The following is a 23,820-nucleotide window of genomic DNA, read 5'->3' on the forward strand; positions in this document are numbered from 1 at the left end:
GGGTCTGTTGCCTGTGCCGCTGGATTGCCCTAGCGGGAAGGAGACAAAAGCTCCGGACTGTGCTGAACCCCCAGTTCCAACTGCACTGAACCCCAGTTCCGGGAAAGACCCGGGGAAGCCATGCTCATACTGGGGAAAGCTGGGCTGTAAGGCAGAGATGCAGAGAGGCGGCGAAGAACAGAGCACCGGAGGCGCACACAGGATTGTGCGCGGAGGATGGGCTGTTGACTGTGCCGCTGAGTCGCCCTGGAGGGAAGGAGACAAAAGCGCCAGACTGAGGTGAGCCCCAATTCTGACTACACGGAAACCCAGTTCCGGGAGAGAATCTGGGAATCCAGATTCATTGGGGGAGAAACTAGACTGTTTGGCAGCGCGCGAAACTCCAGGGCGCTTTTCTCTCAGAGGTGTTTGCTGGGAGTACAGAGGGACACTGAGACACAGGAACCTCATAGGGCGGGGCTGACGGGAAGCCAAGGCGGTAGGCTCCGCCCTGTAACTCCGCCCCATCCAAGCTGAACACAGAGGCTTTTACAATTTTGCAAGTCTAGTTGAATGGGGCTGTCTCCCGGCATAGACACAGCTGATCCTCACAGCCAATTGGACTGGAGGTCACATCCTCCCAGTGTACCAACAGCAATCAAGGCTTAACAACACCAAGACTTTGCACTCAGCCCACAAAGGGGGGTATCAAGAGCGACCACCTAGGGAGATTGGGGAAGCTGAGCGATAGGGAGGCAGCCAAAAGGGGAAGACACCGAAACAGGTCACGAATATAAGGGATGCTGTAATTCCTGCTGAGGGGCCACAGGCAGTAGCTGACCTACACTCCATTGGAGACCCAGAAACGAAGGCATCTAGTGGTCGGTGTGAGATGACATCAGATTTCGACCACTCCCATAAGGGACACATTCAAGAGGCAGACGCAGTGAGCGCCGAAGCCTTGCTGCACCAAGACCCGGCACATAGGCGTGTCTCCCGCACAGCAACTCTTCCTTTATAGACACAGAGGGTCCGCACGGCCAATAGGCCTGGAGGACAATTCCTCCCAGTGACACCAACAACAATCAAGACTTAACTATACAAACAAGGACCAAGATGGAGGCATAGGGCAGAAGCCTGATTGCTGCCTACCACAACGGTTTTGAGACTACAACGGGAGAGCGGAGCGGACACCATCCAGAACCACCGGAGGGCTAACTGAGCGGATGCTATACAACTAGAATATAAGAGAGGGGTACGCGGGATGAAGCTGATGCAGGTGACCCAAAGACCACACTTTAAAAACTACGGCTCAGGCGACACAATGGCGGCCTGGAACGTGCTCGGCGCAGTTCCCCCAGCGGTCTCCGGCTGAGGGGAAGGCTTCACTCGCTGCCGAGCACGGACAGACGAGCCCCTGGGAGACATGGGGCGGGAGACTACGCGCTTGCTGACCTCCGAGTCCTTCAAGAATCTCAACGCCCCGGAAGCGGCCAGGTGCGCACGCTCGGCGACCGGCCACCGCTGCAGACCCAAGGGCCGACGCAGCCACCCCGGACCAGCCCGCCGCCGTGCACCGGGCACACCGGAGCTTTGCCGAGCCCGCCGCCCAACGAGTTCTGCGGTGGCTGCCCTGGAACTCTGAGAAAATGGCCGAAGGAATTGCTGAGAGGGAATTGACCAACAGGAATTGGGATCAAGAAGACGAAACTCCGCTGGGTCCCGGATCCGGGTGAAGCCGCGTGCCCCTGGGTCCGGGTGAGGCTGGAAACTGGGTCAGGGTGAGGCTGGGCCCCGGGTCCGGGTGAGGCCACGTGCCCCTGGGTCCGGGGGAGGCCATGCGCCCCTGGATCCGGGTGAGCCTGGGTCCCCGGTCCGGGCGAGGCCGCGGGCCCCTGGAGCCGGGTAAGCCTGGGCCCCGGGTCCGGGCGAGGCCGCGGGCCCCTGGAGCCGGGTGAGCCTGGGCCCCGGGTCCGGGCGAGGCCGCGGGCCCCTGGAGCCGGGTGAGCCTGGGCCCCGGGTCCGGGCGAGGCCGCGGGCCCCTGGAGCCGGGTGAGCCTGGGCCCCGGGTCCGGGCGAGGCCGCGGGCCCCTGGAGCCGGGTGAGCCTGGGCCCCGGGCCCCTGGAGCCGGGTGAGCCTGGGCCCCGGGTCCGGGCGAGGCCGCGGGCCCCTGGATCCGGGTGAGCCTGGGTCCCGGGTCCGGGTGAGGCCGTGGGCCCCTGGATCCGGGTGAGCTTGGGTCCCGGGTCCGGGTGAGCCTGGCCCCGGGTCCGGGTGAGGCCGTGGGCTCCTGGATCCGGGTGAGCCTGGCCCCGGGTCCGGGTGAGGCCGCGGGCCCCTGGATCCGGGTGAGCCTGGGTCCCGGGTCCGGGTGAGGCCGCGGGCCCCTGGATCCGGGTGAGCCTGGCCCCGGGTCCGGGTGAGGCCGTGGGCCCCTGGAGCCGGGTGAGCCTGGGCCCCGGGTCCGGGCGAGGCCGCGGGCCCCTGGAGCCGGGTGAGCCTGGGCCCCGGGCCCCTGGAGCCGGGTGAGCCTGGGCCCCGTGTCCGGGCGAGGCCGCGGGCCCCTGGAGCCAGGTGAGCCTGGGCCCCGGGTCCGGGCGAGGCCGCGGGCCCCTGGAGCCGGGTGAGCCTGGGCCCCGGGTCCGGGCGAGGCCGCGGGCCCCTGGAGCCGGGTGAGCCTGGGCCCCGGGTCCGGGCGAGGCCGCGGGCCCCTGGAGCCGGATGAGCCTGGGCCCCGGGCCCCTGGAGCCGGGTGAGCCTGGGCCCCGGGTCGGGGCGAGGCCGCGGGCCCCTGGAGCCGGGTGAGCCTGGGCCCCGGGTCCGGGCGAGGCCGCGGGCCCCTGGATCCGGGTGAGCCTGGCCCCGGGTCCGGGCGAGGCCGCGGGCCCCTGGATCCGGGTGAGCCTGGGTCCCGGGTCCGGGTGAGGCCGCGGGCCCCTGGAGCCGGGTGAGCCTGGGCCCCGGGTCCGGGCGAGGCCGCGGGCCCCTGGATCCGGGTGAGCCTGGCCCCGGGTCCGGGCGAGGCCGCGGGCCCCTGGATCCGGGTGAGCCTGGGTCCCGGGTCCGGGTGAGGCCGTGGGCCCCTGGATCCGGGTGAGCTTGGGTCCCGGGTCCGGGTGAGCCTGGCCCCGGGTCCGGGTGAGGCCGTGGGCCCCTGGATCCGGGTGAGCCTGGCCCCGGGTCCGGGTGAGGCCGTGGGCCCCTGGATCCGGGTGAGCCTGGGTCCCGGGTCCGGGTGAGGCCGCGGGCCCCTGGATCCGGGTGAGCCTGGCCCCGGGTCCGGGTGAGGCCGTGGGCCCCTGGATCCGGGTGAGCCTGGGTCCCGGGTCCGGGTGAGGCCGCGGGCCCCTGGATCCGGGTGAGCCTGGGTCCCGGGTCCGGGTGAGGCCGCGGGCCCCTGGATCCCAGTGGGCCTGGCCCCGGGTCCGGGTGAGGCCGCGGGCCCCTGTATCCGGGTGAGCCTGGCCCCGGGTCCGGGTGGGGCCGCGGGCCCCTGGATCCGGGTGGGCCTGGCCCCGGGTACGGGGGGGGCCGCGGGCCCCTGGATCCGGGTGGGCCTGGCCCCGGGTCCGGGGGGGGCCGCGGGCCCCTGGATCCGGGTGGGCCTGGCCCCGGGTCCGGGGGGGGGCTGTGGGCCCCTGGATCCGGGTGAGCCTGGCCCCGGGTCCGGGTGAGGCCGTGGGCCCCTGGATCCGGGTGAGCCTGGCCCCGGGTCCGGGTGAGGCCGTGGGTCCCTGGATCCGGGTGAGCCTGGCCCCGGGTCCGGGTGAGGCCGTGGGCCCCTGGATCCGGGTGAATCAGTGCCCCTGGGTCCGGCCGAGACCAAACCAGAGGGAGTCGGACCTGCATTACCACCATTTGTCCACCATCCAGAGCTGAGGGGTCAGTGCCGACATGTACTCATAGGGAACTGGTGGACATTGATATTGGGTCTCAAAAGAACTGTTGGTCCAGAAAGAAACTCACTACAGACTGATTCATTTGCCTGTCAGCATAACTATTATTGCTCGTCGCACATTCAATTCTTATAAGTATATCTCTAGTGACACATGATTTCGCTCATCTAGGGGAAATGATGAACAACATAGACTGATGAACAAGAACAGAACCAGAAACAAGGAGGCATCGATCGGACTATCGGGCCTCAGAGGGAGGATAGGGGAGGGTGGGGGGAGGGGGGAGAGATCAACCAAAGGTCTTGTGTGCATGCATATGAGCCTAACCAATGCTTAAGTTCAACAGAGGGTTGGGGCATCCAAGGGGAGGGGTGTGGGATGGGAATGGGGGGATGAGGACAAATATGTGACACCTTAATCAATAAAGAAATTAAAAAAAAAAAAAAATAAAAAAAAATAAATTATTTTTTACAAAGCTTTGAAAATAGATTCTGTTTGTGCTTCAAAGGACACCATTAAAAAAGTGAAAAGATAGCCCATTTAGTGGGAGAAAATATTTGCAAATTGTATATCTGATAAGGGACTTGTAACTAGAATATACTAGTATAGAGAACCCGTACAATACAATAATAAAGAGACAACCCAATTAACTACTGGACACAAAGGATCTGAATAGAAATTTTTCCAAGGAAGATATGCAAATGAACAATAAACATGAAAAGATACACAAAATCATTAGTCATCAGGGAAATTTAAATCAAAACCAAATTGAGATATCACAAGGATGGCTATAATCAAGACAGATAATACCTATTGTCAATTAGCATGCTGAGAAATTGGAACTCTTATGTACTACTGGTGGGAATATAAAATGATGCGGTCCCTGTGGAAAACAGTCTTCAAAGGGTTAAACATAGAATTGCTACATGACCTAGCAATTCTACTCCTAATTATCTCAAGACTAGAGGCCTGGTGCACGAAATTCGTGCATGGGGGGGGTGTTCCTCAGCCCAGCCTGCACCCTCTCCAATCTGAAACCCCGCGGGGGATGTCCGACTGCTGGTTTAAGCCTGATCCCGGGAATTGGGCCTAAACCTGCATTCGGACATCCATCTCACAATCCTGGACCATTGGCTCCTAATCGCTCATCTGCCTGCCTGCCTGGTCGCCCCTAACTGTCCCCCCCCCGCCCCCTCCCCGCAGGCCTGATCGTCCCTCACTGCCTCTTTGTGCCAGCCTGATTGCCCCTAATTTCCCCCCCCCCCCCGCCAGCCTGGTTGCCCCTAACTGCCCCCCACTGCCAGCCAGGTCACCCCCACTGTCCCCTTCCTGCTGGCCTGGTTGCTCCTAACTGCCCACCCCTCCCCGCCGGCCTGGTCACCCCTTACTGCCTCCCCTGCCGACCTGGTCGTCCCCCAACTGCCCCCCTATGCCGGCCTGGTTGCCCCTAACTGCCCCCCCCCCCCGTGCTGGCCTGGTCGCCCCCAACTGCCTCCCTGCCGGCCTGGTCGCCCCACCAAGCCTGCTGTTCAGTCGTTTGGTCAACCCTCACTAAACCCCCTGCCGGCCTGGTCACCCGTTGCAGCCTGCTGTTCATTCGTTTGATCGTCCCTCACTACCCCTGCCGGCCTGGTCGTAGGCAGCCATCTTGTGAGGGCGTGAGGGTCAATTTGCATATTGCCTCTTTATTATATAGGATAATTGAAAACATGTGTCTATGCAAAAACTTATACACAAATGTACATAGCAACATCCTATATAATAAAGAGGTAATATGCAAATTGACCATCACTCCAACACATAAGATGGCCGCGCCCATGTGGATACAAGATGGCCGCCACAAGATGGCCAGCAGGGGAGGGCAGTTGGGGGCGACCAGGCCTGTAGGGGAGGACAGTTAGGGGCAATCGGGCAGGCAGGGGAGCAGTTAGGCATCGATCAGGCTGGCAGGGGAGTGGTTAGGGGTGATCAGGCTGGCAGGCAGAAGCGGTTAGGAGCAATCAGGCAGGCAGGCAGGTGAGCGGTTGGGAGCCAGCAGTCCTGGATTGTGAAGGGATGTCCGACTGCCCGTCGAACATCCGTCAAGGGGTCCCAGATTGGAGAGGGTGCAGGCTTGGCTGAGGGGTACCCCCCACCCCTGTACACGAATTTCATGCACCTGGCCTCTAGTTACTTATAATAGCCTAAAATGGAAACATCCAAATGTCTATCAACTGGTAAAGGAATATATAAAATGTGGTATATCCATAAATGGAATATTACTTGGCCATGAGTGAATAAAAGGAATGAAAGCTTGATGCATGCTATCACATGGATGAACCATGAAAACAGTATGCTAAGTACATTAAGCCAGGCACAAAGGCACATCTAGTATGATTTATTTATTTATTTATTTATTTATTTTTAAATAAATCTTTATTGTTCAGATTATTACTATTGTTTCTCCTTCCCCCCATATCTCCCCTCCTCCCAGTTCCCACCCTTCCCTCTGCCCTTACCTCCCCCCCTCGCTATCCTTACCCATAAGTATATGATATTGTCCAGTCTCTTCCCGTACCCCCCACACAGACACCCCCTTCCCCTGAGAATATCAATCCACTCCCATCCTATGCCCCTGATTCTATTATGTTCATCAGTCTATTCTGTTCTTCAGATTTTTAATTCACTTGACTTTTAGATTCACTTGTTGATAGGTATGTATTTGTTGTTCATAATTTTTATCTTTACTTTTTTCTTCTTTTTCCTCCTTTTAAATAATACCTTTCAGCATTTCATGTAATACTGGTTTGGTGGTGATGAACTCCTTTAGCTTTTTCTTATCTGTGAAGCTCTTTATCTGCCCTTCAATGCTGAATGATAACTTTGCTGGGTAGAGTAGTCTTGGTTGTAGGTTCTTGCTATTCATCACTTTGAATATTTCTTGCCATTCCCGTCTGGCCTGCATAGTTTCTGTTGAGAAATCAGCTGATAATCGTATGGGTGTTCCCTTGTAAGTAACTAACTGTTTTTTTCTTGCTGCTTGTAAGATTCTCTCTTTTTCTTTTGCTCTTTGCATTTTAATTATGATGTGTCTTGGTGTGGTCCTCTTTGGATTCCTTTTGTTTGGGGTTCTGTGCGCTTCCTGGACTTGTAAGTCTATTTCTTTTACCAGGTGGGGGAAGTTTTCGGTCATTATTTCTTCAAATAGATATTCAGCATCTTGCTCTCTCTCTTCTTCTGGCACCCCAAAAATTCGGATGCTGGTACGCTTGAAGTTGTCCCAGAGGCTTCTTACACTATCTTCTACTTTCTGAATTCTCTTCTCTTCTTGCTTTTCTGGAGGCGTGTTCTTTGCCTCTTTGTATTCCAAATCATTGACTTGATTCTTGCGTTCCTCTAGTCTGCTGCTGGGTCTCAGTATAATATTTTTTATTTCAGTCAGTGTATGTTTCATTTCTAGTTGGACCTTTTTCATATCCTCAAGGGTCTCATTAAATTTATTGGCTTTTTCCATGAAATTCTTGAAAAACCTTATAACCGTGGTTTTGAACTCTATGTCCAGTCATTTGTTCTCCTCCATTTCTTTTGTTTGGGATCTGCTTCCTTGCCTCTTCATTTTCATTTTTGCTGCTTCCCTGAGTTGGTAGGGTAGCTTTGTGTCCTATTGTGTCCTCTTGGTTCAACGGGTCAGCCTCCCAGTTACCTGAGGTGGACGCTCTTGGTGCACCCCTTTTTAGACTGTGTGTACAGCCTTGTTGTAGTTAAGTCTTGATTGTTGTTGGTGTCACTGGGAGGAATTGACCTCCAGGCCAATTGGCTGTGAGGACCCACTGTGTCTATAAAGGAAGAATTGCTGTGCAGGAGACACGTTTATGGGCCGGGACTTGTTCCAGTAGGGCTTTGGCGCTCACTGAGTCTGCCTCTTGAATGTGTCCCTTATGCGAGTGGTTGAAATCTGGTGTCGTCTCACACCGACCACTAGATACACTAGTGTTTGGATCTCCAATGGGGTGCAGGTCAGCTACTGTCTGAGGCTACTCAGCAGGAGTTACAGCAAAAACTGCAGTTTTCTCCTCTTTGCTTGAGTAGTTTTGGAGCAGTCTGACTGGAGCTGCAGTTTATTTGGTTAAGCTGCCACAGGGCAGGCCATTTATATGCAAAAGCTGCTGTTTGGAGCCTGGGCGGGTTTGTAGAATGTGTGGGGCGGGTCTCAGGGTGGGGCAGGGTCTCAGGGTGTCACTAGGCTAGGGCGTGGCAAACAGCAATGGCTGCTAGTCTGCCTTTTCTGCCTTTCCCGTTTCCAAGTCCCTGCGTCCCGTGCTCCAGCGCAGTAAACACTGATTGCTGGGCGCACCTCTGCAAGAAAGTCACTCTCACTTTCCGACACGATGGCCAAGAGTCCAGCTTCTCCCCGTAGGTGTCTGGGTCCCCCGCGTGTCCCCAGAAACTGGATTTCAGAGTGATCGGAAGCTTATCTCCCTTCAGGTTGGAAAAAAAGCCGCGCGTCCCGTCTCCCGCCACCAGCCTGATTCATGCGCCTCCGCACCTCAGCCCTTCCGCATTTGTTCTTTCTTTTTCCTTCTTAGTTGTAAATCTACCATTCAGCCAGCTTTCCTGTGGTTCTGGGTGGTAGACGCTTTGTCTTTTAGTTGTATTTTTGAAATTGTTGTGCACGGCGGCAGTTCAGTTGTTTAACTTTGCTGCCATCTTGGTTCCTTCCTCTAGTATGGTTTATATGAGATGTCTAAAATAGGCAAATTCATAGTGACAGAAAATAGATTAGGGGTAGATGTAGGGTTATTGAAGAGTGACTGCTAGTAGATATAAGTTTCTTTTTGGAGTGATGAAAATGTCTAAACTTGATTGTGGTGGTGGACGCACAACTCTGTGAATATACTAAAAACCATAAACTATTGAATTTTCTACACAAGAAGAGTGCATTATATGTTAATTACATCTCAATAAAGCTGTTCTCTCCCACACAAACAAAAAAATTCTACCATTAAAGCTGTACCTCTCCTGGAGTTTGGAAACACCATCATTAGACTTTATTAATGACCCAGTCATTGACAATAATTAAATTTAGAGTTCTGCTAAGTTTAGCTTAGCCTCAATCTAAGATTGTTAGGCATAAAAACAGTCAAATTAGTCATCAGTGTCACTTATTAAGTAATTTAATAAATCCAGGAAGCCCTAGCTGTTTTGGCTCAGTGGATAGAGTGTCGGCCTGAGGACTGAAGGGTCCCAGGTTTGATTCCGGTCAAGGGCATGTACCTTGGTTGTGGGCACATCCCCAGTGGGGTGTGTGTAGGAGGCAGCTGATCGATGTTTCTCTCTCATCGATGTTTCTAACTCTCTATTCCTCTCTGTAAAAAATCAAAATATATTTTAAAAATTAAATAAATCCAGGAAAACAATATTAAAGTTGATGAAACAGAAGGAGGTTACACTTTTTGTGATTAGATAAAGCATAATAAAATTGTAGCATGGCCACTTGGGCTTCTTTCAACTACCATAGAGCCATGATGGAACTTAAAAATAATGTTAAAATAATAGTATATATAAGAGCTGTTTTCCTAAATCACCCTCTGGTTTTTAGTAGAAGAGCTTGTAAAGCTATGTATCAATGGTTAAGTCAGCAGCATTCTGATAGATGTATTAACCACATATATTAATACTATAATACTTTGATATTTAAACTGTAATCTAAAAATATCCAAATAACATTTATTCACTTTCTGTAATAGGTTTTACTCAGCAAAAATTATGTCTTTTTCAAAGGGATTAAGAAGTACAAATGGATAGTTATATAATAGACATGGGGACATAAAGTACAGCAAATATAGTCAGTGATGCTGTGGTGACTATGTATGGTGCCAGCCAGGTGCTGGGATAACAGTGGAGCACTTTCAATATATGATTGACCACTAAGCTGTACACATGAAACTGGTACAAAGTTGTATTGAATGTAAACTGTAATTGGGGGGGGGGGGGGGGGGGAGTGCCATTTTTAAGGTGTCTTACGTTTATATTTAATTTTTAAAATTTCCCATTGTGATTGGGTTTTATCTGTTTTAACTAAGATGATACTAGTGATTGCTATGGTAGTATTTAGTTCCTGACAACACAGTATGACAGATAGTCATAAGAAGGAGAGCAAATTGTGTTTTTAGACTTAAAGGAGAAATGTTAAGAAAAGAGAAACTAATCATGAGGAAACTTTTAAAGGGATTTTAAAGGTTTGTTTCATGCCTTTTGTTCTCATTCAGCATTCACCTTTCTCTTTTCAATCTCCGCGTGCAGGTTTGATTGTGCAGATCGACAATTCCATTCCATCCCTGCTACCTGGCAGGCTCTCATGGACAATCCAAATGATGTGAAGGAACTTATTCCTGAATTCTTCTATTTCCCAGAGTTCTTGGAAAATCAAAATCGTAAGAAATAGGAGATTAAAAATTTGAATATAATACTTTAGGTCCCAATGGAGGATCCTGAAAAATATCTTTCAGAACATTTTTGTGATGTTCTATTGATTAGTTAAGATTCATTCTGCCTTTGTATTACTCAGTCACAGGGCTTACTGATGCCAGGGTACTCGTCTTACCTTCCAGGGAAGTGGTATAGTTAAGTAAGATAAATGGGTAAAATTTGAATTGATAAGAGAATTTGTCAGAGTACAGTGTTCATTAGAGAAGCAAAAATGAGCATATGCTATTTCAGCCATATAGCAATTTGGTTAAAAATGTTTGAGTTAGATAAAATGAGGATTTAGACCAGGGATTAGCAAACTACAGCCCATAGGCCAAATCCATGGGCAAATGTGTTTATAAATAAAATTTTGCTGGAACACAGCCAGCCAATTCATTTATATATACAGACTATGGCTGCTTTCATAGTAAAAGAGCAGATTTGAGTAATTGCAACAGAGGCCATAGGGATCACAAAGCCAAAAATATTTATTATTTGAACCTTTATTTAAAAGGTTAGCTGATTCCTGATTTAGAGCAGAAGACAGGAGGCAAACTGAAAAGAATGACAGCATTAGTTGTCACAGTATTTGAAAAATCAGTATGTTTTTGAAGGAGAGAATCACGGAGCTAAATACAGTCTTTTAAAATATCCAAATACTTTTTCTATGAGGTAATTTTAGACTTAGTTTAAGCATAGATAAGGAAATGAGCAAGATTGTTACTACTGTTGTTCTTTCAGGAAATTTCACAGTGTCAAAGAACCATCACCAACTTCTTTTTCCTAGCATATAATGTTAATGTTTGACCCTTTGCTTGCACAGTAGGATTATTTGTCAGGCCAGGGACAACATATTCAGGGCCTTATGTCCTGTGGTCATGCACACTGCGACAGTTGTTTGGAGGCAGGGCATCTTATTCTCAGTAAGACAGTTAGAATTGGTCACTTTAAGAAAATCAAGTGAATCTATTGACAAGAGTCTGATCCTATACATTCTTAGTCAGTCATAGGACTGGAGTCTCCTAAAGCAGAGTATCTGGGATAGGTGGGATGAGCAGATTAAATTTGAATGCAGAATTTAAAGTTCTCTTAGTTTGACAATTTCTAACATTCACCAGAGCCATTTCTAACTATACATTGCCTCTTTGTTTGAAATGAGCTAGTTGGGAGAAAGCAAAGTATATTAGTTAAAATGCCAACAACTATTACATTAGTAAAATAAATATTGGTAAAAACAACTCATAATTGTGTGATTCAGAAAATTTTAGTATTATCCCTCATAAAAACCCTGAGGTATGGTAGTTTCAGGTGGCTTAACAATATCATTTAAGCAAAGTTCTTTCTGTATTTCACTCTGCTATTCTAAGTGTTTTGGCTTTGTCCTTGGCTAGTTCCTCTCATGGTTACAAATGACTAAAGCAGTTATAGGTATCATAGGCAGACATAATGATGTCTTAGAAGAAGTGAGATTGTTAATTGTGTCATTTCTTAAGAGCGAGAAACCTTCTTATAACGTCCCCTCATTCTCCAGAGCTGGGTCATATACCAACCCCTATACCAGTCACCTGCAACAGGCATGAATTATACGGCAGGGATGGACAACTTGAATATAATCCAGGTTCTGCTACAAAATGAGGAATGGCTATCAGGTGGCCGACACTATCTGCTGTACAGTGGTTGGGTTGACAAAGCTATAGACCCTGTGTGTCCTGTCATCCTATGACATTAAACTCTTATACTTTGAGACACACTGATATTTAAGGCGGCTTCTTTTATGAAGGTCTTTTGTGTTAACACAGTTTCCTTCCCATACTTTATAAATGAGAAAATTTCATTTTTGGGTTCTAACTATATGAGCAAATCTTTATGATGTCAGTATCTACTTAGAATATTGGTATATAAATATTTTTCTTTCATAAGGCAAGTATAAATCTTAAAGTGAGTTTAATGTATGAGTTAAAAAAAGCTCTAAGGTTATATTTTGTACATTAACCATTAGAGTGACTATATTAATTATTTTAAATTTAAGAACACTTAAAAAAAAAAGAACACTTAATCGTGCATTTTTGTTCAGGTTAAGTTTTTGTTCATAGCTTTAAGTTTCCTTCAATAAAAAATTGCCTTAACCGGTTTGGCTCAGTGGATAGAGCGTTGGCCTGCGGACTGAAGGACCGCAGGTTCGATTCCGGTCAAGGGCATGTACCTTGGTTGCGGGCACATTCCCAGTAGGGGGTGTGCAGGAGGCAGTTGATGGATGTTTCTCTCTCATCGATGTTTCTAACTTTCTATTCCTCTCCCTTCCTCTGTAAAAAAATCAATAAAATATATTACTTAAAAAAAAAAACCCACAATTATTAATCTGATTTACCTTTAAGAAGGGAACTTGATTCTCACTTTTCACTCTTAATGAAAGAAGAAAAACCTTCAGTTTTGCTAAGGAATGTTCCTTCATATTTGTTCTACTTGATTTACTTAAATCTAAAATGACTTGATACATTTTTATTTTATATGTCTTAGAATTTAACCTGGGTCGTCTACAAGTTTCCAAAGAACTAGTAAATGATGTCATTCTCCCCAAATGGGCTAAGTCAGCTGAAGATTTCATCTATAAACATAGGAAAGCTCTGGTAAGATTTTTGTGTTTAGTTATTAGAGAGATTTGCGGGGGCCTGATGCGGCGGGGATCTCCCTTTTCCATGGCCAGCACGGAGAGAGATGAAACTGGTTCTTGATAGAGGCGTCCAGGGATTGAGAAATAAAGAAATAAAGAGACACAGAAGTAGATGCAAGCTGGGTCCCGGGTGGGTCGCTGACCTCTTCTGCTGGAGAGACAGACGACTCCCTGAGCCACACAGCACATTTATTTATACTCCCATATACAAGGGGGGTTCACTGGAAAACTTAAGATTAAAGGAGCTTGGGAGGGCCCAGGTCTATTTCATTTCCTCTTTTCCGGTGCTAGACTGGTTCCACATCTCAAAGCCCTCTTCCGGAACCTAGACAAAGTTAAGCCAGGAAATGACAACACCTCCGCACTCCTGGGGCGGGGTGCAACTGACATGACTCTGTCAAATATCTTGGGCTCAGCAATCTAAAGAATGTCCATGTGTCTTCCCAGGGGGCCCTCTACAAGATTAATAAGATAAAGATGTATGTATTTTCCAGAGGATGGAATTAAGTGTATCTGACTTTTGCACTCAGATGTCGAGTGTGACTCGACACGGTTAGCATTAGAATAAAGGAATCGAGAAAAAAGCAAGCGAATGCAAATGGTTAATAATTTTTCTACATTAATTTTTAATCTATTATATATGATGTTTGCATAATATAATAATTTATTCTGAGGGTGATGAATGTTCAGATGTAGGGAAAGTATAGTCAAGTCCCATGGATCTATGGCAAAAAAATGTCAGTTCTGTAAGGTACCTGCCTGTTGTATGTGAAACTATTTCAGTCACCAGGCTTGGTGTAGTTTGATTTATTGTAGTTCCCACATTTTTTTCAAATCTAATATAAGGATCAGTACACTTTTGTTTTCTCTGAAGGATTTTAATAAGTTTTTAGGATAGCTAAATCCTAAATGCCACTTTTAAAAAATGTTACTAATTTTTAGCTAAATTTTCACTTTGGATTTTTAGCTAAATTTTCACTTTGGAATCGAAGTACTAGTGAGAGGCTAATGTTGATATCGTATTTTATCTTGCAGGAGATGTGCCCTCCCCCTTCTCCCCGCAATAGCCCACCTAGTTCTCTATTTAAACTGAAATGTTGCATATTCTAAAACTAGTTAGGCCAATACTTAGAAACATTGCTTGTCATTAGTATATAGTTTGTCAAATTTACAGTATTCAGGATTAGATTATAATAATTGTAAGCAATAAACTTATGCATGAATAAGGCAACTCTGTAAAAGAATCTGTTTCTTATAGGTAACCAGGAACTTCTCAGATGCTTTCCTCTATATTATCGATGACATGCAATAGGGGTCCAGGATTTCAGGGAAGCATGTTCCTTACTAATAAGATGTTAGAAGTTTGTGTTTCAGTTATGTATTTCTGCCTAATGAGCTATTCCAAAATGTAGTGACTTTAATCTGTAGTCATTTTATTATCTCTCACATTTCTGTGAGTTGACTGGTCTCAATTAGATAATTCTTCTGGTCCTGTTTGAGGTTCTCATGCCCTTGGAGTCATATGATAGCTAAGGCTAGAGTCAAGTAGGCTTCATTGAGACACTGGCATGCTGGACTTTTCTCCTTCTCCATGTGGTCTCAGGATATCGCCTTTCCATGTGGTCTCTCTACCTGGGTAGCCAGACTTCTTACATGGCAGCTCAGGGCTCCCCTGAGTGCAAAAGTGGAAGCTTCCCCATTTTCTCATGACTTGAGGTTGTGAACTGTCACAGCATCACTTCTGCCACCTTATAATCGTTAAACAGGATCAGTGCAGATTCAAAAAGAGGGAAAATAAATTCCCCCTCTCAATGGTGCAAGTGAGAAAGAATTTGCAACCATCCCTAATCTACTAGTCTGCCCTCAGGCCACAAATTATTCACTTTCCTCCAACATACAAATTACACATATTTCTTCTCAAGAGCCCCCAGAGTCTCATCTCTTTGAGACATGGATCTTTAAACTTTTTTCAGAAAGGACAGTATAATAAACTAGAGGCCCAGTGCACAAAATTTGTGCATGGGTAGGGTTCCTAGTGGCTGCCAGCTGCGGGCCAGGGCCTCTCTTCCTCGGCTGCCAGCTGCCAGCCGGGGCCTGCCTTCCTTCCACACCACCCCTGGTAGTCAGCACACATCATAGCAAGTGATCGAACTCCTGGTCAGTCGAATTCCCAGGGGGACACTTTGCATATTAGGCTTTTATATACATAGATATTTTCATTGGCTGTAAGGTCTGTGTCAAAATTCTGCCATTGAAGTGCAAAGTAAATGGGTGTGGCTGTGTTGGACCAACCTACCAATCTGGCAGCTAGTAAGATTTGGCACACAAGGAGCGGTTTGCTGATCCTTGCATTAAGGCATGAGATCTAAAGTCCAGAAACTTACTATTCATCTAAATGTGGGGATGAAACTATTCAGCTGTGTCTCTTGGATCAGAAGACTGAAGTAAAGAAACAAGTTATCTGCCCTCACATAACAACAGTGATGTGACAAGATCAGAATTTGATAGACTTTCTCATTCAAAAGGAAGAGAAAACAAGAGGCACCTAGCAGTAACTAGTTTGTAACTATTAAGAATTCTAGCGGGAACATTATCTCAGTTCCTTTATTAGGATCCAGTGCTATTCCCTGAGTGGTTCTTTATGGCTCCTTTGTTCTACCCTTGGGCTCTTGAAACCGCCCCCACACAGTCATTCTTTGTTTTCCATTAAAAAAATGAAATTATTTACATGAGTATTTTTGTCAGCCTTTTTCTTAACCATAGTAACTTGAAAGTCAAAGGTCTTTCTTCTTTTTTGAACAGCTTCTATCTTTTTCAGGCTGAATTAATAAATTTTCTTTTAAAATATTTTGGGTTTCATAGGCATCAATTCTATTGGACAAAAACCTTCCATATTACTTTGGGCTGAATGAGAGGTTTCTATGTGAAAATGCCCTTAAGATTCTCATTAAAAAACAAAATTCAGCCCAGTAAATTTGAAGACTTAATTGGCTTTATTCAATGATTCATGATTTGGGCAGCATCCTATCTACCCTAGACAGGAGTTCCCAGATGCTGTACAAAATGGAAGGCTTCTGTAGGCAGAAGGGGACAGGAAAAGGAAGTCTAACATAGAATGGGTTGTTTCTGGCAGCTCACCTTCCTTTGGGGGAAAGGCAAGGGTCTGTCATGAAAATTACCTCACTAGTGCTGATCAGGTAATTCCAGATTGACTGGTTAAAGCTTGACTGGAATAGGATGAAATTGCAATGAGTTTAGATATTAAGTCTTGGTTTGCACAAGTGACTCCATTTTTGAATTATTGTGTCTCTTTCTCTATTCCTCTCTCTCTCTAACAGTCTTAATTAAGATACTCTATATTTTCTTGAGTGTGCCTATAAGGGGGAAAGACCTCAACAGATGGTTTGATAGCCACACTCCTGAACTAAACTTTTGCCTGAGGCCATATTTTACTGGTGACATGGATTCATCATTGATTTAGGCCATTTGTTTACTTTGGGAATATTTACTCTCTAGTGACTCTGGAAATGAGAAATAATTTTATTTTGAACCCAGCATGACCTTGCTTTATATTTTTTTTAAATTATGCTAAAACCTGAACAGTTTTCCCCCCGACCAAATCATCTTATTCCTCCCATATTTTATCACAGACAGCTAAAAGAAACCAATCATCACTTTAAAATATTCTGCCTAGAAATCTTCATCCCCAGATCCAGGAGTTCATTATTTACCCTTTATGCTTTTCATGTAACTAAAACATTGAGTCCTTTTTCTCCTGTCTCCAATAACAATTTCCTTACTGTCTTTTAAGCCATCTTAGAGGCTCCAGGAGATCCGTCAAGCCTCTGCCTGCCACCCAGTCCACCCACCTCTTAGTGGAATGAGATGGAGGGAGTGATTTGCAGAATCTCTCATCTTCCCCACCATAGTTTTATTATTTCCTTGAATTGAATTTTAGACAACTATTTCAATGGAAATTTTACAACAAAGATGCATTCCAGAGCCATCATTAATTTTTTGTCATTAATATTTGGGCTGTTAGATGTATTTTATTTTCACCATTAGTTAGGAGATGCATATGTAGTAAATAGTAATAAATACATTGTCTACATTGAACAAGATAGAGTATATTCAATATATATAGTAGATGATGAATAATTATTAAACTTGATTTTGAGATAATTTTATTTACAGTGGTAAGATTTTGTGTGGAAATGCTTAATTTACTCTTACTTTTTTAAAGGACCCATCTTTACATTGTACTTGGAAGGTATTTTATATTAATTACTTATTTGTTCTTTTTCTAGGAGTCTGAATATGTTTCTGCTCATCTTCATGAATGGATAGATCTAATTTTTGGCTATAAACAGAGGGGGCCAGCCGCAGTGGAGGCACTCAATGTTTTCTATTACTGTAGCTATGAAGGTAAAACCTATGTACTTTTTCTCTTGTATTATATTGCTAAAATGTATAATATGTGCTTATAACATATTTTGGACATAACCATTTAACATGATAAAGCTACATTTTAAAAAATCTTTATTTGAAAGATAAATATCCTTTTGTAAAAAATAGTAATTAAGAGTATATATGCAAATCTAATTATAAGTGTCAGTTATTGGTGGCATAAAAGTTTTTGATCTCTGGCAGATATTTCCTATTCAGTCAGGTCTTACATTAGATATTTAGTATTAAGTTTTTAGCAGACTTTGAAAAAAGACCTTTAGAATTACAAATAATAATTCATTAAATGATAATGATGACATTCTAATGTTTATTAGCTCAGGATCAAGAACATTTATTGAGGGCTTTGAAAGTCATACTAAGCAGTCCTTTTCTAATCCTTCAGTAGAACTGATAGTTCTAAAGATTGTGAATAGTATGAAGTTATATGAATTATAGCAGAGCCCACATGACTTTCTGTAACTAGACAAGCATGTTTTCCTTCTATAAAAATTTGTAGAGAGGTAGTATATAGCATGATAGTTAGGAGCATAGAAATCAGACCGACCTAGTTTGGCCAATTACTAGCCATTAACAATTCATATTAGGTATGGCTGGGAATAATCAGTTAACCATAATGTCACCTTCCCCAACATTTATTAGATAAGCAGTAATTTATAGCAGCATTTTTGTTAATCCTCCTCAAGGCCATTTCCCCCCCCCCCCCCATTTTTTTTAGAGAGTAGAAGGGAGGGAGGGAGAGAAACATCGGTGCAAAGCAACACATCAGTTGTTTGCCTCCCACCCACACTCCGACTGAGGCCATGGATCAAGCTTGCAACCCAACATGCCCTTGACCAGGAATCGAACCCAAGACCCTTCAGTGCGCAAGCAGATGCTCTAACCACTGAGCAATGCTGGCCATATAGGGTTATACCAGTATTTTTATGTGGTTATTACATTTGTTTCATCCTGACTATGATGAGGAAAACAATTCGGTATACTATGAGTATAGTTTGCTTTTTCTTAGAGAAACTTTTATGGACTATCTTAAATTTGTTTAAAATATTTTAGTTCTAAATAGTGGATAAAATGTATTCTTTTACGTATTTAATTTTGATATTTTACTGTTTTTTAAACATTACCCTTAAAATGTTTTATAAATTAAAGAACGGAATAATAATTTGATGAAAATATGCTAATCAGTCTCTGATATATTACTCAGTTGTGTGGCTTACCGATTTATTTTCACTCTGTAGTGAGTTGACTACTTCTCCTGGTTTTAGGAGCTGTGGATTTAGATGCCTTAACAGATGAGAAGGAAAGAAAAGCCTTAGAAGGGATGATTAATAATTTTGGGCAAACACCTTGTCAACTGTTAAAGGTAAGCCATAAAAGTTACTGATTATATAAAAAGTCTAGAAATTAATTGCTAAGGAGTTATACTACCAGTATTTTCAAGGATTTTGATGATTTAAAACCCTATATCAAAATTATTTAGAATTTGAGAAAAATTAATTGTCCCTTAATAAAAAATAGATTTAAATGTGTGTTTCTGTTTTGAAATAACAAAATATCACAGTCAATCCATATATACAGTCAGTTACTCTTAAATCTCCAGGAGGATTTTATTTATTCAGAAAGCCAATCACCTTATTTTGTTATTTCTGAGAAAGAAAAGGATGAGGTTGAAGGCTCCCTTTTAGATGAGATACTACTCCCTCCTTTATTTTATTTTATTTTATTTTATTTTATTTTATTTTATTTATTCTTTTAAAATACATTTTTAGCCCTGATCGGTTTGGCTCAGTGGATAAGAGCGTCAGCCTGTGGCCCGAAAGGTCCCAGGTTCGATTCCGGTCAAGGGCATGTACCTTGCTCGTGGGCACATCCCCAGTAGGGGGTGTGCAGGAGGCAGCTGATCGATGTTTCTCTCCTATCGATGTTTCTAACTCTCTATCCCTCTCCGTTTCTCTCTCTGTAAAAAAATCAATAAAATATATTTTTAAAAAATACATTTTTATTGATTTCAAAGAGGAAGGGAGAGGGAGAAAAATAGAAACATCAATGATGAGAGAGAATCATTGATCAGCTGCCTCCTACACGACCCCTGCTGGGGATCGAGCCCGCAACCCAGGCATATGCCCTTGACCGGAATCAAACCTGCGACCCTTCAGTCTGCAGGCCAATGCTCTATCCACTGAGCCAAACCAGCCAGGGCCCTCCTTTATTTTAATTGAATACCAGTTAGGTTATGTCATTAAAACAGTCCTTATATTGGGACTTGGTCTATGTATAAGACTTTTTAGTAGCTGACATCTGCCCAAAAAGGGCACTTAACCAGCCCAAGCCCAGTCCTGAAACTCAAATTATCCTATCTAATAAAAGAGTAATATGCAAATTGACCATACCTCTGCTACACCCACAAGCCATGCCCACCAGCCAATCAGGAGCGAGTATGCAAATTAACCCAACCAAGATGGCTGCGGCCACAGAGCAAGCAGAAGGGTTGGGTTTCCCTGGCAATGGAGGAAGCCAAGCTTCCTGCACACCCTGGCCAGCCCAAGCCTCCACTCAAGGCTACAAAGTTTCAATTATAGAAGATAAATAAATCCCAACAAAAATGGCTGGGGCCATGGAGCGAGCAGGAGGCTTGGCTCCGCTCAAGGCTACAAAGTTTCAATTATAGAAGATAAATAAATCTCAGATACCAGGGCCTCCGCTTGGGTGGCCGGGGGGAGTGGCCAGCCTGCTAACTACCACAGGCCCCTCGCCCAGGTCACCCCACACCCCAAGGGAACCCCCACCCTGATCCGGGACACCCTTCAGGGCAAACCAGCTGGCCCCCACCCGTGCACCAGGCCTCTATCCTATCTAATAAAAGAGTAATATGCAAATTGCTCATCACTCCAACACACAAGATGGCTGCCCCCATGTGGATTCAAGATGGCCGCCACAAGATGTCCAGCAGGGAAGGGCAGTTGAGAGGGACCAGGTCTTCAAGGGAGGACAGTTGTGGGTCATCAGGCCTGCAGGGGAGGGTATTTGGGAGGGACCAGGCCTGCAAGGGAGGGCAGTTGGGGGCAATCAAGCCTGCAGGAGAGGGCAGTTAGGGGTGACCAGGCCTGTAGGGGAGGGCAGTTAGGGGCAAACAGGTTGGCAGGGGAGCAGTTAGGCATCAATCAGGCTGGCAGGGGAGTGGTTAGGGGGTGATCAGGCCGGTAGGTAGAAGCGGTTAGGGGCAATCAGGATGGCAGGCAGGCGCGCAGTTGGGAACTAGCAGTCCTGGATTGTGAGAGGGATGTCCGACTGCCCATTTAGGCCCGATCCTAAACGGGCAGTCGGACATTTCTTGAGGGGTCCCAGATTGGAGAGGGTGCAGGCTGGGCTGAGGGACAAACCCTCCCCCCCCATTCACGAATTTCATGCACTGGGCCTCTAGTAGAATATAAAACATATAAATATTACTATATATCTTTTCCCATACTAGTATCTGAAGTTAAATTGTCTTTCTGATTGCGTACAGCTTTGGATTCATAGAAGTTAATCCAGTGTTAGTTTTCAAAGATGTCTTGTTCTTTGTTAATATATGAATTTAGAAATGAGGAATACACAATAATATACTTAATTTTTAAATTTGAATTTAGAGGAAGAGGAAGAGAGAGAAACATTGATGTGAGAGAGAAACATTGATCTGTTGCCTCCCATATGCACCCTGACCAGGGATTGAATCCTGGGTATGTGCTCTGACCTGGAATCAAACCGACCACCTTTTGATGTACAGGACGATGCTCAAACCAACTGAGCCACACTGGCCATGGTACAATAATATACTATTTATTATGTCTTTTTATTTTTTAATGCAAGCACAGTGCTACGTGATTTACCCAACTCTCACAATAAATATCTAATTATCCTCATTTTTCAGATGGTGAAGCCAGGTCTCAGATAAAATAATACCTAGCTTACAACACCTTAGAGAAATCAGATAGTTTTTACAAGTTTACACAACTAGAACGTGACTCTACCATGCCATATTTCTTCTGAATTTAAGCTAGAAGCTCCCTTGTTGAACAAAATCTCTTTTTCATGTTCTTTGGGCTGTTATTATATCCTAATTTTGACACTTTCTTCCTTAGTTTTATATAATTTTTTTGCCTCACTATATTATCTACACTGATAAAAGAAAAAGATGCAAATTGACTGTACCTTTGCAATGCCCACCAGCCAATCAGGAGTAAGTATGCAAATCAACCCAACAAAGATGGTGGGTTAATTTGCATATGCAGGCGCTGAGCAGCCGGGGCAAGACGCTTGCCTCGTCACCATGGCGACAACGCAGGCGTTCCTCACCACCCTAGACGCTCTGGGCCTCTGGGCAGTATGGGAAGGTGGAAAGGCAGCTCTGGGCTGGAGCACAGTCAGAAAGGCAGCTCCGGCTTGAGCGAAAGCGGTGCCGGCATTCAGGGGAAGGAAGGCCCATTCTCGTATATGAATCTTTGTGCATCGGGCCTCTAGTAAACATATAAAAGCAGCAACCTTCTCTTCATTATTTTGTATCTTTCTGATATATGTTATGTGTGCAGTAAATGTTCATTGAATTGAAATCTCCAGTTATTACAACAATAGTGGTCTAAACTCTGGCTGATTGATGTACTTTTGTTTTTTCAATTATCAGACTAAATTTTATAATGGCTATTATTCCTTAGCAACAGTTTATTTAAAGCCTCCAACATTGATTTTTACATAATAGTCATATTTAAAGTCAGTGCTTTATTCTTTACCTGTTGATTGAAACAGAAGGCAAAAGTAACAATAAAACAGAACACTTCATTGGGCTTTGAAATAGATTCTTTAATGTTTTTGCACCATTAATTTTTTTAAAATAAGAGTAGTGCTAATTTGTCTTTATTACTTTACAAAAATGACACAAAAATCAACCTTTTTTAAAAAAAATAAAGTGAATAATTGAGTTAAATATTGAAGTACCTATAGCTGTCACATCTATTACCTATAACCTAATATTTTGTGATGGAGATAGAAGAATCCCTTTTAGATAAAATTTTATTCTGCATTTTAACTGTGCCTTTGGAATGTTAACTTGATTTGTCATTTTTTTTTTATTTATAAAGATAATACTGTTCTATGTCTCTTACATTAACCTTAAGAATATTTTTTTGAAAAGAAATGCAGTAATATCTATAAATTGATTCTGATAGTATTGACATTTTTACCTTATTTCAGGAATTAAAGATTCGCCCATATTATAATTTTTGTTTTTGAATAATGCATTTAATTTTACCAAAATTTAGGAAGACAGAGATAAAATCAAGTATATGTAATCCAATATAGAAATAAGTGCTAAATAAAATATCAAATAAAGTGCTCAGGAAAATAATATGAGAATAATTAATTCTGACTTAGATATCTAGGGAGATACCTGTAAGAAAAACTTTAAAGTAGAAGCAGAGTTTTCTAGAAATGAAGATGGTAAGAACTCTACTGAGGGAGCAGTCTGAGCAATGACCTGGAATTGGCAATAGTGCATGGTATGTAATCTATTATAGCTAGAGCCCAGTATGTCTGGAGGAATACAGTGAGAGATGTTTTAATATAATTATGAAATTATTTTTCCTTAAAATTATTTTAAAGGAACCACACCCTCCTAGATTATCAGCAGAGGAAGCAATGCAGAAGCAGACCAAAACCGAGACTTCAACCCTAAACCTATTTCAACACCTTTCTGAACTCAAATCATTTTTTATAGAGGTAATATCCAACTTGGTAATGTCAAAGAGTTTTCTCTGTGCATTCTATACACCTCAGTGTTCCTTTTACTCTTCAATGTAGGGAGTGGATTATAATATTTAATTCAAAGTAGTAAATAATTCTGAATTATCTGTTCTTGGATTTTTAAAACAATCTTATTGAAAGCTTTTGTTTGCTACTGAATGGTAGTCTGAACTGTTCCTCTTGGCTTGTTTTTTCTATTTCACATTTTCCTGGCAAGGAAGAATAAATACTTTTATTTAAATTGCTCTTTCTGTCAATTGACATGATGATAGAGGGAGTGTAAAATAACTCTTAATTATAATGTCTGCTCATGTATAAAAAATATGGACTAATAAGTCAGATTTTTAATTGCTAATATCAGGAGTAGTCGGGTAAAACAAGATAATGATGTAATTGAAAGATTTCCTTCAAATTTAAATGTTTAAATATACATACTAAATTACTTTGAATAATTCAGAATGTGGTTATGAAATGCATTTGTACCTATGAATTTGGATAGGACAGGTAATAGTAAATCTTTTGGCAAAAAAGTTAATAAGAATCTTTCAGAGATGTATATAGAAAAAGCAGTAACTTGCATGTAATACAGC

The 23,820-nt window shown here is 44.4% G+C and overlaps 1 protein-coding gene across 6 annotated transcripts in view; it reads left to right on the forward strand.

The window, feature by feature from the left end:
- Positions 1 to 23,820, forward strand: part of NBEAL1 (neurobeachin like 1) — a 142,506-nt gene that overhangs the window by 97,435 nt on the left and 21,251 nt on the right. For all 6 annotated transcript variants that reach the window (XR_013814091.1, XM_079782313.1, XM_079782312.1 and 3 more), the window contains 5 exons: positions 10,159 to 10,289; positions 12,841 to 12,950; positions 17,302 to 17,419; positions 18,724 to 18,821; positions 23,090 to 23,206. Coding sequence is in view for 5 of the 6 variants with exons in the window: in XM_079782313.1 (XP_079638439.1) it covers positions 10,159 to 10,289; positions 12,841 to 12,950; positions 17,302 to 17,419; positions 18,724 to 18,821; positions 23,090 to 23,206 (574 nt within the window). In the remaining variant the exon portion in view is untranslated. The remainder of the gene's footprint in view (positions 1 to 10,158; positions 10,290 to 12,840; positions 12,951 to 17,301; positions 17,420 to 18,723; positions 18,822 to 23,089; positions 23,207 to 23,820) is intronic.

Source organism: Cnephaeus nilssonii, assembly GCF_951640355.1.
Source record: "Cnephaeus nilssonii genome assembly, chromosome: 10".
Classification (NCBI taxonomy): domain Eukaryota; kingdom Metazoa; phylum Chordata; class Mammalia; order Chiroptera; family Vespertilionidae; genus Cnephaeus; species Cnephaeus nilssonii.